The sequence below is a fragment of the Thermobia domestica genome, chromosome 18 (assembly GCF_964235325.1).
Source record: "Thermobia domestica chromosome 18, izTheDome1.hap1.1, whole genome shotgun sequence".
Taxonomy (NCBI): Eukaryota; Metazoa; Arthropoda; class Insecta; order Zygentoma; family Lepismatidae; genus Thermobia; species Thermobia domestica.
The window spans coordinates 49,654,865-49,668,321 of NC_137471.1; the positions used below are offsets into that span (position 1 = coordinate 49,654,865).

Below are 13,457 nucleotides of genomic sequence, written 5' to 3' on the forward strand. Positions count from 1 at the left end.
TTTTTACACAAAGATCGCGAGTGCGATCTCATGCAGCGTGTGTACTGTACAATACGGTATCCATGACTTTTCTCGTATTCTCCCATTTTAACCCATTTCCTTACAAACAAATTACGTAACATCATTCGGTTGTATTTGTCATCTTCGTCTTCAGCTATAGGATAAAAACGTAGAACAAGGTTTTATTTCATTTAATACACTTTATGATTTTCAGTTGTTCTTTCTTTACCTCTTTTTTTTCTTCACTTACACTTTCTATCAACACCATTAAAATGCCTTTTGAAACAGAACTTCACCGTTTCCTCATACTCTTTCTAAATATTCAGTATTTTCCCATGATTCTTTCCAGCAGTTTCTTAGGAGGCCGCTGTGGCTCAGTGATAGAACGTTCACCTCTGGTGCATGAGATCCTTGGCTCGATCTTAGCTCGCGTCATATGAGTTTTGTGGTGGACAAACAACGTGTACGTGGGTTTTCTCGGTGTTCTCCTGTTTCCATCCACTTTCTTCATTGCACCATTTCATTAATTTCTTATCACCGTCTCCTTTAGCCCAACCGGCATAACCGTGAGACGTAAAACTTAAAGATTTCATTTTTCCCAGGAATTTCTTTTTTGCAGTTTCAGGCATCCGATTAATCTGTTCTCTTCGATGTCTACCTTGTTTCCTTACGTTGTACAACAGCATTCTAATTAAATAAATTTCTCTGATTCAGAAAATGCAGTTTGGATACAATTGTTCTACTTATCGTTTCAATGTGTGTGTTTTTATTTGGATGTGCATATGCTATGGCACATTTCCAGACTCATGTATGATTCTACATTCAATCAACGATTATAGAGAATCCACGGATATTCCTTGCTAAAATATCACTATATACTTAAAAAAAAAAAAAAAATCGTTATAATATTCAGTGATAGTTTTCCTCAAAATTGAAAATGATTTTCCTGAAAATTAGCACTGAAAACAGTAATGAACTTCAAAAAGGTATTAAAAAGCAGGAAATAAAAAGAGCCAAGAAGTAGAAAAAATAATAAAAGCACTAAAACGTAGAAAATAATTTTTAAAAAACACTAAAAGTAGAAAATAATAAGTTCTAAAAAGTAGAAAGTAATAGAGCTAAAAGCATAAAATGACGAAAAGTTCTAAAAGCAGGAAATAATAATAGAAATCCGTTAAAAGCAGAAAACAGTTCATTACTAAATCTTTTCAAGTGTCAGACTATTTAATATGTAATATTTGGTTTGGCACAGACTTCAGAAAAATGTTATCTTGTTTTTTGCTTTTATTAGTTTTTTATGACTATTTTCTCTATAGATTTTTTATTATTTTCTGCTTTCAGTTTTTTCTGAAATCGGTTATTTTTTAAGTTTACTTTTTTCACTTTCTCCATTTACAAATATAGCTTTAGTGGTAATACTATTAGCCATTAATTTCCTTGATTCGTACAGGCTTATTTTTATTGATAATAGTAATATTTTAACGCTTTTAAAAATCTTCTTTTTAGAGCTTTCTAGTATTTTCTACTTTTTAACGCTTTTCTAAAAGTCGATGAATACTTTAAATCAAGTTTCTTACCAACCCTCACGATTCCAGACTTTCGACTGAAATTGAGAGACTCAAAACTAATGAAATCGGTTATTAAATAATAGTCAAATGTTCATTTTTAACAGGATTAGGAAGTACCTATAGAATTATTACTGTACGAATTGTCATTAACAGATATTCTGTGAGTTCATTATTTTTATGTGGGGTTAAAGGAATTATTGAATGTTCTTTGTAATAATTAATAATCATAATTATTGAAATAATTTTCATTGTAAGTAAGGATTTTCTGTAAGAATCATCATTACATGGGTGAAAATCACATTCACATATGACCATCGGTTCCTGAGTGACATTGCAGTGCTAATATTTGTTTTGTATCTATACAGGGTTCCTACTGGTCAGGGAAGTCAGGGAAAACTCAGAAAATGGCGTAAGTCAGGAAAACTCAGAAAATGGCGTAAGTCAGGAAAACTCAGGGAAAAAGACTGGAAATCAGGGAAAGCCAGAGAAATTTTATAAACTGTTTTTTTTTCTGACATTAATTGTACACAATTTTTCAGCTTAGCCAACCCATTAATGATCACAGTATGGAACGTTGCCCAGATTTTTATGGGTGGTAAATGGAATGTACGTATGAGCGATTGATTATTATTTATCTCTATGGAATTAATTTTCTCATATACATTCATCATATAAATATTCACCGTTAATTATTCCTTATTTATATGTCAACGTCGTCCGACATCTGTCATGAAAGTCTGGAAATTTCCTGCCAAAGGTCAGAGAGAAGTCATTGAAAATGATTTCTCCAGATCAGTAGGAACCCTATTATATCTACTTTTTAAAATTGAGATGACTGCTGCGTGTCCCAGGGGAAAACGGGGAAGAGAGACAAAATTTACGCGAAAAATGGAGTATCTCACGATCCTTACGAGTTGGGAAGATGAAACTTGGTGTATAAACTCTTCACTAAAAATATGTGGATCTGTATTCCGTTGGGTGGAAAGGCTTTACTAATATGTGAATGACCGGTACGTTGTTAGGGAATTTCTATGTGTAAACAGTATAAATGATTATGTCGGTAGTTTCGAGTTAAGTTTTGGATACGAATGATATTAAGATACACAGTATAATAAAATTAAGATTTAGTTGTGGGATTACAAATATGGTTTTTGTTGTTCAAGAATGACTTGGGGCAAAGATAGAGAATAAATAATCATGTGAAGAGCTCAAGTTCTGTGGTCTATCGTGTACAGAAAAGATATTATCCAGTTAAGTGGAGTATAGATATATGTAATATATAAATTAAATATATTGCTTCTAGATATCCCAGCGCTTTTGATAATTCCCAATTTCAAGAAGTGGATTTTCTATAATTTTTTTCCTTCGCATTGAAAACTATGTTACTTGTTGTTTGTGATTCGTATCACGAAAAAATACTGAAACAGTTTGAAATGAATTTTAGAACTTAGGTCAAAATAGGTACTAGCTAAGTTCTTATCATTTTATTTTGATTAAAGGCGTATTCTAAGAGGGGTTTAGGAGGGGTTTATATTTTCATTTAAAAAATTGTATCTGTTTAGGAGTTTCAGAATTCCCATGTTATACTCTTCTGCCACCAGTTTATAAGCCAGGTGGCCACTGCATTCTCCAACTCCTCAGCACCTCCGAAACGTTTGCTACCCAGAAACTCTTTCAGCTTAGGGAAAAGGTGCAAATCGCTAGGAGCAAGGTCCGGGCTATGGAGTGGATGATCAAAAAATTTCCATCCAAATTGATCTTGCAATTCTTGAGTTGCAGCAGCAGTTTGAGGGCGGGCATTGTGACTATCCCAACTGCAGAAGAGCGACTTCTTGCAACCTCCACCCACAGCATTATGAGCACAACTGTTTCGGAAGCTAGTTGACCCTGAAAATAAAAAGATGAGTGAGTTGCGCGGCGGAAATGCACGAGTGGTCTGTTGTTTGAATGCGGTGACTACCGGGCTTAATGAACTGGGAACAAAAGAGTGTAACATGGGAATTCTGAAGCTCATGAACAGATGCGACAAATATTTAAATGAAAGTGGTAATTATGTAGAAAAGTGAGGGAAGCTTAAGATGTAACAATTATTTTTTCCAATAAATATTGTGTTTCATTTTATATAACTAAACGGTCTTTATTTTCTGAATGACCTTAGTACGTTTCCTAACTTAGTATTTACGGTTCTGTAAATTAGTAACAGATTTTCTCACTTCTTTTCCAGGACGTTTTAAACAAGAGATTGGACAGTCGAGTTGATGAAATGTTAGAACGTGGTCTAGTTCAAGAGCTTCTAGATTTCCATAAACGCTACAACGAATACCGATTATCAACAAACAGGTAAGCAATAAGATCACTACTAGCGACACAAAATTTAAAGAGATATGCACAATAGCCAGTCGTTGACTTAAAGCGTTGTAACGTACAATAGCCATTCTAATTTAATCACATAAGGACATAGTAATTCTAATGGGTTCCGTGGCAAGAGCGAAAAGAAAAATAGTCTAATGTATTTTACATTAGACAAATTCCGTTAGAATTCGTAAAATCGCTGCTAAGCGGATGCTGAGGAGAAAAACTAAATCTGAAGTAAGATTTACTTAACAGTTCCAAGTTGGAAGATCCTACTGACGTAATAAATATTTTCACTGTATTCATCATCAAAGTGCAGCACCCGTGGAGTAAAACATTAATAATCTGCAAAAGAATTCGCGAATGGATTTGACAACCTTAATGCAAGGTAAGAGAAGACTCCGAAGAACTAAAGAACTTTATAACTGGAGCTAAATATCCGAGACACACCGTCGCTTTCTATTAAATATGTTGTTGAAGAATATTTTCAACTTTAATCGCGATAGCTAAAGCTTCACGCTTTACAAGAATTTGGCAACCTTGGAGGATGGAGCTAGACAATGATTGCGTAGGTCCTCATGTATATATTCCTTTAAATTTGTGTCAGATATAGCGTGTTCTGTAATGCTGTCCGGATTGATATGGTCTTTTAGCCCCGATTCTGAAATATAGCATTGCACATCAATATTTTAACTAATTATTATTATTATTATTATTAGTTCGATCTCAGATCACGCCAAGTCGGCTTTGTTGTATACAAATACCGTGTACATGGGTTTTCTTGGGTTTCTCCCGTTTCCTCCTACTTTCTTCATTCCACCATTTTTATTCACTTCTCATCACCGTCTCCTTTAACCAGCCAGCATAAACGTGGGACGTGAAACTCAAAAAGATTTCATTTTTCACTACTACTATTACTAGTACTTACTACCTTTGTTTAAACCGATTTCAATTTATTCTGTGGGCCATCTCTAGCATGTCCACACTATTAGAAGTGCCCGCGCTCCCTATAAAGAGCTTTCTGGCCATATGAAAGTGGCTAGAATCACTGATGTTTGTATGTTTGTTAAAAGATGTTTTGCGTTTATCTGTTCCAATAGCGCCACAGTGTTTTTAGGGACAATAGCTGTAGCTGAGACAACGATTGGTCTTATTCTAATTTTGATATTTCCATATCTTTTGATTTCGTCTGTCAGGTCTTTATTTGGTAATTTTTGTACTAAATATTGTACGTATATTGTGAATGAGTGGCACTGCTACCAGAGTGCCCCGTAAGTTTCCAACTTTCAATATAACAAATGAAAATTATGTATCTTTTTGCATAGGCCTAATGTTATTTATTTAAAATGTAATTGAAATTAATCCGGTTTGATAATATAAATACTTTTCTTATTTGCGTTATTTTATTATTCAGGTGATATGGTGGGTGACCAGTTTTCATACATATATATGATCGGTCGAGCAGGATAACGATTTTAAAGTAACCAGTGAGCGTTATTCCATCAAATAAACTTTGTGTGTATCTTCCAATGCTAGAAATAAGGAATTAAGTCATAAGCAAAATAGATTCTCTTTCATTATAAAATAGTAACAATAAGTATTACTTCAGTGTGAAACTAAAACTTTCAAACCATCTATGCGAATTCAATACTCAAATTTGAAGTAGTACATCTATAACTATTGGTTTTAATAGATTAATAAGGTCAAAGGTAGAACTTGTTTCTTGAATGTTTAATCCACGTTTAAAAAAAAATACTCTATACTGTACCATTTTTTTTCTATCGCGATAAATTTTAAAACCAGAAATGATTAATTCGAACCACTTTCGGTTTGAATAGACGGTAAGGGAGGAGAACGTATTCTTGGGACACTGAATCGATTACAAAAAGCCGCTTCTTGGTATCTTTTACCGTTTTTGTTCTAAAAGAATGAGTATTGAAAGCGGAAGTAATTGTAAATTTGAACCACTTTCCACTTCGGTAGTGTGTTGTGGATAGTCATGTTATGTTGTCTTGAGACGTTGAATCGTTTGCAAATCTGTTACCGTTTTCATTCTATGACAGAGTTTCCCAACCGGTGTGCCGCGAATGGTCCGCTGGTGTGCCGCGAGGAAATCGAAACAAATTATTAACTCTATAGATACCAAATTGCAAGACATACAGGAAAATTTATATTTGTATTTCACATTACTATGAACCTCTACTATAAATCTACAATTTTAAGTTTCATTCTGTGTTACTTTTCTGTACATTTCTAATGTTGAAAAACGTATTTATCATTGTAATAACCATTATTGCTTCTTTATTGTTGCAGACTATTTCGTAACTTGAAATTTTAACATATCATTCAATAAATTCAACTAAGCAAACATGCATACAAATTACCTACATTTGTATTTTAAAGGTACAAGAGATTTGTTTGTTTGTTCGTTATTTAGTGATCTTCCTTTTTAGTGAAAGGTTAGATACAGTTTTCGAAAGAGAAAGTGGATTTTTAAAAACCCGAGTCCTATATTTCATTGCAATTGTTTTCTATTTTAAAATTAGAATGAAAAATAAGCATAATGATTTACCACGAGGGGAAAACCCGTGATCGAGCTTTCTACTCTGTAAGAAGGAGATCAGTAATCACAGAAAAATACCACGGTATTTTATATAAAAATAATAATAGTAATATATATATATATATTAATATGGGTGCCGCGAGAATTCAAGTTACACCTGTAGTGTGCCGCAAGTTGAAAAAGGTTAGGGAACGCTGTTCTATGATGATGATAAACTTTGAAACAGAAAATGGCTAATCTTAACCACTTCCGGTTTAAATAGAGGGTTAATGGAGCAAATGGAAACTATTCTAGGGACGCTGAATCGATTGCAGAAAAGAGGATTTTGATAGCAATTATTGGTTTCGCTCTACAGAAATCAGTATTGAAACAGGAAGTTATAGTAAATTTGAACCACTTCCGGTTTCGGTAGTGTTGTAGATAGTCATATTTTGCCCTGAGACGCCGAATCGTTTGCAAAAAAAGCAGCTTGTCGCTTAAGTTAACGAAGGAAGTTAATAAAGTTAACGAAGGAAGTGGAACTTGCTCTTGGGACACTGAATCAATTACAAAAAAGCGCATCAATATATCTTATGCTCTAATACCTTTCGACAAATGGACGAACGGTAAAGCCGTTCTATAAGACTTTGGCACTTATACATAGCATAGTTTGGAAGTCTAAAATAAAAATTAACAATTCTTAAGAGTCTTCATCCCAGCGAAATTAAATACCGCTAATTTTACAGTAATTATGTGATATCTTCAAATAGATAAAAGATAATCGAAATGTGGAACAAGAGCGCCCTAGACAATATTATTTTACATGAGAAACCGTTATCACGACTCACTTATCTGCTTTCGATTTCGAGCCATTTAGAAAATCGGCATTTATTTTCGCGTTTCTAAACGGCTGAAAACGGAAAGCCACTAGGTGACTTGTGGTGACGGTACTTCATGCAAAATAATATTGTCTAGGGTGCTGTTGTTCTATATTTCAATTACCTTCTATCTATTTGAAGGTATCACATAATTACTATAAAATTAGCGGTATTTTAATTTCGCCGGGATGAAGACACTTAAGGATTTGTTTTAATTTTATCTATGCTCATTTTAACGTAACAATCTCCCCTAAGACTTGGTTAGCGCGTATCTTTATTTAAAATAAATAGTTGCACAATGAATTGATGAATAATTGCAAACCGGGTATACTTAATGCTGTTACTTTTACATGCTTCTATTGTTTAATTGTATATTTCATTTTTCTCTCCTGCGATTTGATGTTGAAGTAGGATGAATTAGATTTCTGGACTCTGGGCTTCCGGCATCTAAGATCATGTTAGCCCATCACATATGTGCAATGAGAAAGCTTTTACATTGTTTCGACTGAGTGTCCCACAGGAAAGTAAACCGGGACCACTCGCAGCAATGGCGAAAGCGTTAGCGACTACGCTATGCGTGGCCGCTGTTTGAAGTAGTGGTGAATTCTTGAGGCTGTACTTTTTATTATGACAAAATTTCACTACAACCAATTTATTTCTGAAATTCTAAAAATATCGTTATACCGATATTTTACTGTATTATCCTCCCATTGCCTCTGCTTTCTCAAGCGTATTTCTCATTCAAGGTACGTGGCCTGCATTGTGATAGTCGGGAAAATAAGAATTTTCTGAGTTGCTTTTGTCTAAATCGGCTTCCTTTGTAGATCGTGATTACTTCGAGTGTATCGATTAGTCGTGTGTGGTGTCTAAGATATCCATTGAGATTTCTATCATTTGTAAATTATGAGAATACAGAGTGGCCCAAAAGTAGGTATACAGACCAGCATCGATCAAGTATGACATTTATGACATTTATATGACAAGTATGATAATGCATTTATTTGCTTTGGTCTGTTCGAAGTTTCAGGTGTAAGTGAAAAGAAATTAAGAGCAAACAATGAAGAAACTAAGTTAATACAGGGTGTCTATCGGTCACGAAAGTCACGAATGTCACGAAAAAGTCACGAAATCAGAAAACGGTCATGAAAGTCACGAAAAAGTCACGAAATTTAGCTTTTGGGTCACGATTTTTTTTTAACTGTGCAAATGTAAGTACAGATTGGAAAATTTTGTTCTATAAAACGTCAAAATTCACCATCAAAAATGTCTGTGACCGGCTTTAGACGCTACCAAATCGCAAGAAAAGTACGTTTCTATAGCATGGATGAAAATTCGGCCTAATTCGCACCCAAATTCGCTCTTGAAGATGTTAGAAAATCGTATGATTTGGTAAAGAAAAGGTCACGAAAAAGTCACGGAATTTCATTTTGGAATTTTAGTAGACACCCTATAATACCTGTGTGGATAATAAGTAAATATTATAAAATGCCATGAGCCGATCAGTATGGCACTGTATACTACCTACTTTTGAGCCACGCTGTATAGTGTTTGGCGGGATGTCGGAACTAGGTGTCCCTTGAGATTGAATTGTGAATTTGAGATGCAAAGACTCGGAAGAAAAACTGCTTTTTTGACTGGGAAATTTCGAGCTTCTTAAAAATATATTTCAGTTTTAATGAGGAAATAATAATATGTTTTACTTTTGTTTTTCCTTATAACACGAAAATGATAGTCATTTACTGTATTCTGATGGAAAAAAAAAAAAAAAAACAGTGAAAAAGCCCTTAGCCTCGATGCATAATATGGGACGTCAAACTATATATATAAAAAAAGTGTTAGCAATAACTGTTCTGAAAATGTAATAAATTTCATTTTTATTTGTAAAAATTATGAATAAACTGAAACTTTATTATTACTTATGAATAAATTAAAATCTCAACATTCATTGATGCCGTTAAAATTCGAAGGTGAGAAAGTTAACCAGAATTTTATTTTAAACACTTTGACATGATATAACGGTAAAGTAAGGAATTCTGTGAATATTGAAGTTTTGCTATCGTGTTCAACTTAACATCATACAAAAAATAGCTATGTATGGCTACAATTTTGTATAATGAAGTCATATTAGGTTCTAACAGAATATCTGAAACTTACAAGGAACGGACATGAATCTGTCGGAATCTGTCCAGACATCCGAATCAAACCTAGTCCATTCGATAAACATAAAAAAGATATGTTCAGGCACAAAAAATTAGGTGCCATGAACAATGGAGTAAGTCCCTGGGGCCCATTAACCCTGTTAGTATAAAGAAAATCGTAGGCTCGCAATGAAATAGCTATTGTATCAGCACTGTTCATTGGAAAGTCATGGTTTATAATTCATTCTCTTCAGCATGAAACAAGCTTTCCAGAGGTGCTATGTTAAGGGCCCATAACGTACTTGAACAGGGAAAATTGGGAGAATGTCGGGAAAATTCCCTCGAGAAATCCCTCCCATCAACTTTGGACTCCTCTGGAGTGGCCCCGGGTAAAAGCACACAATCCAAATGTATCTCAAATAATAGTATATAAGAAATGTGTATACCAAGTTTTGTATTGATAGTAGGGATGGCCACATATTTTCGAAAAATACTTTCGAAAAATGGCTTTTTCGAAAACGAAAAACGAAAAATTTTTCGGAAAACGAAAATTTTTTCGAAAAACGAAAACGAAAAATTTTTCGAAAAAGCGAAAAACGAAAAAACGAAAAATGAAATTTCCGAAAATCGAAAAACAGATTTTTCGAAAAAGGCCATCCCTAATTGATAGACGGAATAGATATGAGGGGAAAAGTTGTATACCAATATTTGTATATCAACAGGGTTAATGGGCCCCAGGGACTTACTCCGTTGTCCATGGCACCTACTTTTTTGTGCATGAACATATCTTTGTGTTTATCGAATGGACTAGCTTTGATTCGGATGTCCGGATGACAGGTTCATGTCCGTTCCTTGTTAGAATAAAGTGTTTCTCGAACGAATAACGAGATGTAAGTGAAATTTTATTCCGAAATTAAAATAGTTTTATACCTTTTTCTTAGTTTATGCTATATTTTTTTCCTTTTTTCTCCCAGTTTGAATTTAGTCATCTAGTAAAATACATATAAACTATTTTAGATATGTAACTTCCACGGAATAGGACGATGCTTAAGCAACCAACTCGACACTATTGGCATGTCGGTTGCATAAGTTACACTTATCAGCAACAACGACAATGCTAATTTTGAGAACCAATCAAGATAGCCAGCCACGCATTAAACATAGGACTCAAGTATTTGATGTTATAAAAGCACTTCTTAAATTGTAGAATCTATTACAGGGAAACAAAAGTGACTAGAATGAGAAAGCCATTTTTTTTTTAAAGCCGACCTTTTTCTTCTTTATGTATGAGTCTAGTGACAATTCTTAAACCTATCATCTGCATATAACTAAGTTTTGGCTTATAACATTACCAGTAGTAGAAGATCATAAGTTACTTGTTTGATGCAGCCAGATGAAATTCTTTGACCATGATAGTTTAATAGTTGCTATTTGAACAACATAATTGGCTATACGAGTATGCAAATGAACATGGGGAAACCACAAATCAATCTCACTTTCCCTTGTTTCATGCGTATATTAAACCAAGAAAGAAAGAAAAAAAAAGTCCCGTACGGTATACGAATGCGGTCTTTGTGGCTACTTTCCTCTGGCATTATTGCGGTAATTATGCAGGACTTGTCAAAAAATTAGAGCAGTAGGCAAAGACAGGGAAAAAAAAGAAGAAAGAAAAAGAAAACGATGGGAACGTCACTGTGCAGCTGGACAAAACATTTTGAAACAAGTGGATCTAGATTTAATCCTTCCGAGGAAACAATTTTGCTCCGAACAGGTGTTACGTCTGGGATTGTTCAAGGTTTCCACAACCCAACAGCTGCTGTTGGTGCTGTAGCCTTTTGTTTCTGACACTGCTAACCTACATGCATGCTGGCCAATGGGAGTCAAGGGAAGGTGTTTTTGTCTCACATGAACATGCCTCATAGGGATAAAGTATGTATACATTGGGGAATCCATGGCAGCTGATGATGCTTTCGATAAGTGACAGGTGATACATACAGAAAAGGACAAGAACCTCTTTCAAAGAATAGCGGTTTCGTGAACGCTGTGTCCAGTAGAGTTTTACTTCTTTTGTTACATAATCGAAGGTTTCTTCTGGCAGCAATTAAGTATTTTTTTTTTTTCAAATAGTGGTTGGGGAACCCGTTTTCTTGGGAATTACAATCACCCAAAGGTTTCACCCTTTTCCAAGAAAGTATGTCCCTTTATTGCGGTGCTTCATCATTGCAAACCACCATAATTGGAGTATGTATTTATTATGTAGATCTTCCAACCCCCTAGTGAGGAATTAACCAGATGGCCATGGAATCAATGACCTCAAGCACTGTTGGTGGATCGTTTTGACTTGAAAAGGGGCAAACCACCGAAAACTTGTGCGTGACTATACTTGACTATACTTGAATAATTGCAGAAAAACTGACCAAGGGTTCAATTGCTCCCTTGTCCAGCAGGTGGAAAGAAAAAGTCAATAACCCCCTGTCCTGCCCCCAGGTTTGACCAGACGTTTCCCCTAAAGACATTCTGAATGTCTTAACTAGGCATAACCACTACCTATGTTAACCCTCTTTTTAAAACGAATATAGGATGAATATAAGTTTACCTAATTTCGGTTTGAGTAAAAGATAACCAAAATTCTCCAATACGAGAATTACTAACGTTAAAAAATAAATAAATGAAATAAAAGACCAAAGATGAGGCATATCGATCAATAAATCTATATTTAAAAAAAAAAATGTATGTATATGTGTATATATCTCTATGTATAGATTTCGAGAAAATATTAGACAACCACACAGAAGAAACAAAAGTTCTGTACACTGGACCCTTGACCGTGAGAGGATACATGTATCACAGTCATACAAAAAAAAAAAAAAAAAAAAAAAAATCCTTGGATTCTATGTATTTTGTTACACAGAATCCAACTTTCGAAACCCCAGGACGATTTACCGTGTCAATTTTTTGTTATGGGCGAAAAATTTCAGCAATTTTGCATAGGGAGGACATACGTTTTTCGCCTATAAAACAAAATTGATACGGTCAATCGTCCTACGGTTCCGAAATTTGGATTCTGTGTAACAAAGTACATCAAATCCATACCATGGGTGTTACATATATCCTCCCTATCCAAAATCGTCCATACCCTGCCTATCAAGTTTTCCGCCCATAACAAAAAATTGAGGCGGGCGATCGTCTTGAGGTTTCGAAGTTTGGATTCTGTGTAACAAAATACATCGAATCCGTACCCTGAAGTCCTGTGTATAGAACTTTATTTTGTGTGTTTTGTGTATAATTTTATGTAAACCAAAAAAAAATTGATGCTATACGATAGCCGCGTTACCTATTAAGATCAGGGATTTTACCAGGATTTTGAGTCTGAGTTTTTGCTTGGAGGATGTGTGTTTGGATATTGATGCATGAATAACAACATAACGTAAAGCAAATTATATATGTGATAAAATAAGGCAGAAAAAGATACCCATAAGAAGCATTTTAGAGGATACACAAACTTCAGTAATAAAAAACGTAGTAACATATGGTCACGCGAAAGGATTGAAAAATTGACAAAGTAGGCAATAGGATAGGCTAAGGTGCCAAACTCTATTATAGCCTGTATGTATAGATGGATGAGATAGAATGAAATTTAAATTCATATCCACTTACAAGATTCGTACTTACAAGGCACGCGCTTATTTATTGAACTAGAGATCCAGGCTCGCGAGCTTAAACAGTTTTGTCAGATTAGTACTCGCTTGAGCTCGGGCTCGATATTCTCAATGAGACCTACGCTTGTTTGATCTGGGGCTCGCACTCGCTCGTGCTTACGCTTATTAACTTCATTGGGGATCACGTTCTCTCGCTCGGAATTTGGCTCGTTATCTTGTTATAGGGCTCACATGGACTTGCACTCATTTTTTTTTGAACTGGAGGTCGATTCATCTCGAGACCCAGACTTGCGACTTTGGACTTTTGTCTCAAACTCGCA

The 13,457-nt window shown here is 34.8% G+C and overlaps 1 protein-coding gene across 2 annotated transcripts in view; it reads left to right on the forward strand.

Annotated features, from left to right (window-relative positions):
• Window positions 1-13,457, forward strand: part of LOC145674803 (tRNA dimethylallyltransferase) — a 540,225-nt gene that overhangs the window by 291,599 nt on the left and 235,169 nt on the right. For both annotated transcript variants that reach the window (XM_081745022.1, XM_081745021.1), the window contains exon 5: window positions 3,793-3,908. In XM_081745022.1, coding sequence (XP_081601148.1) covers window positions 3,793-3,908 — 116 coding nt within the window. The remainder of the gene's footprint in view (window positions 1-3,792; window positions 3,909-13,457) is intronic.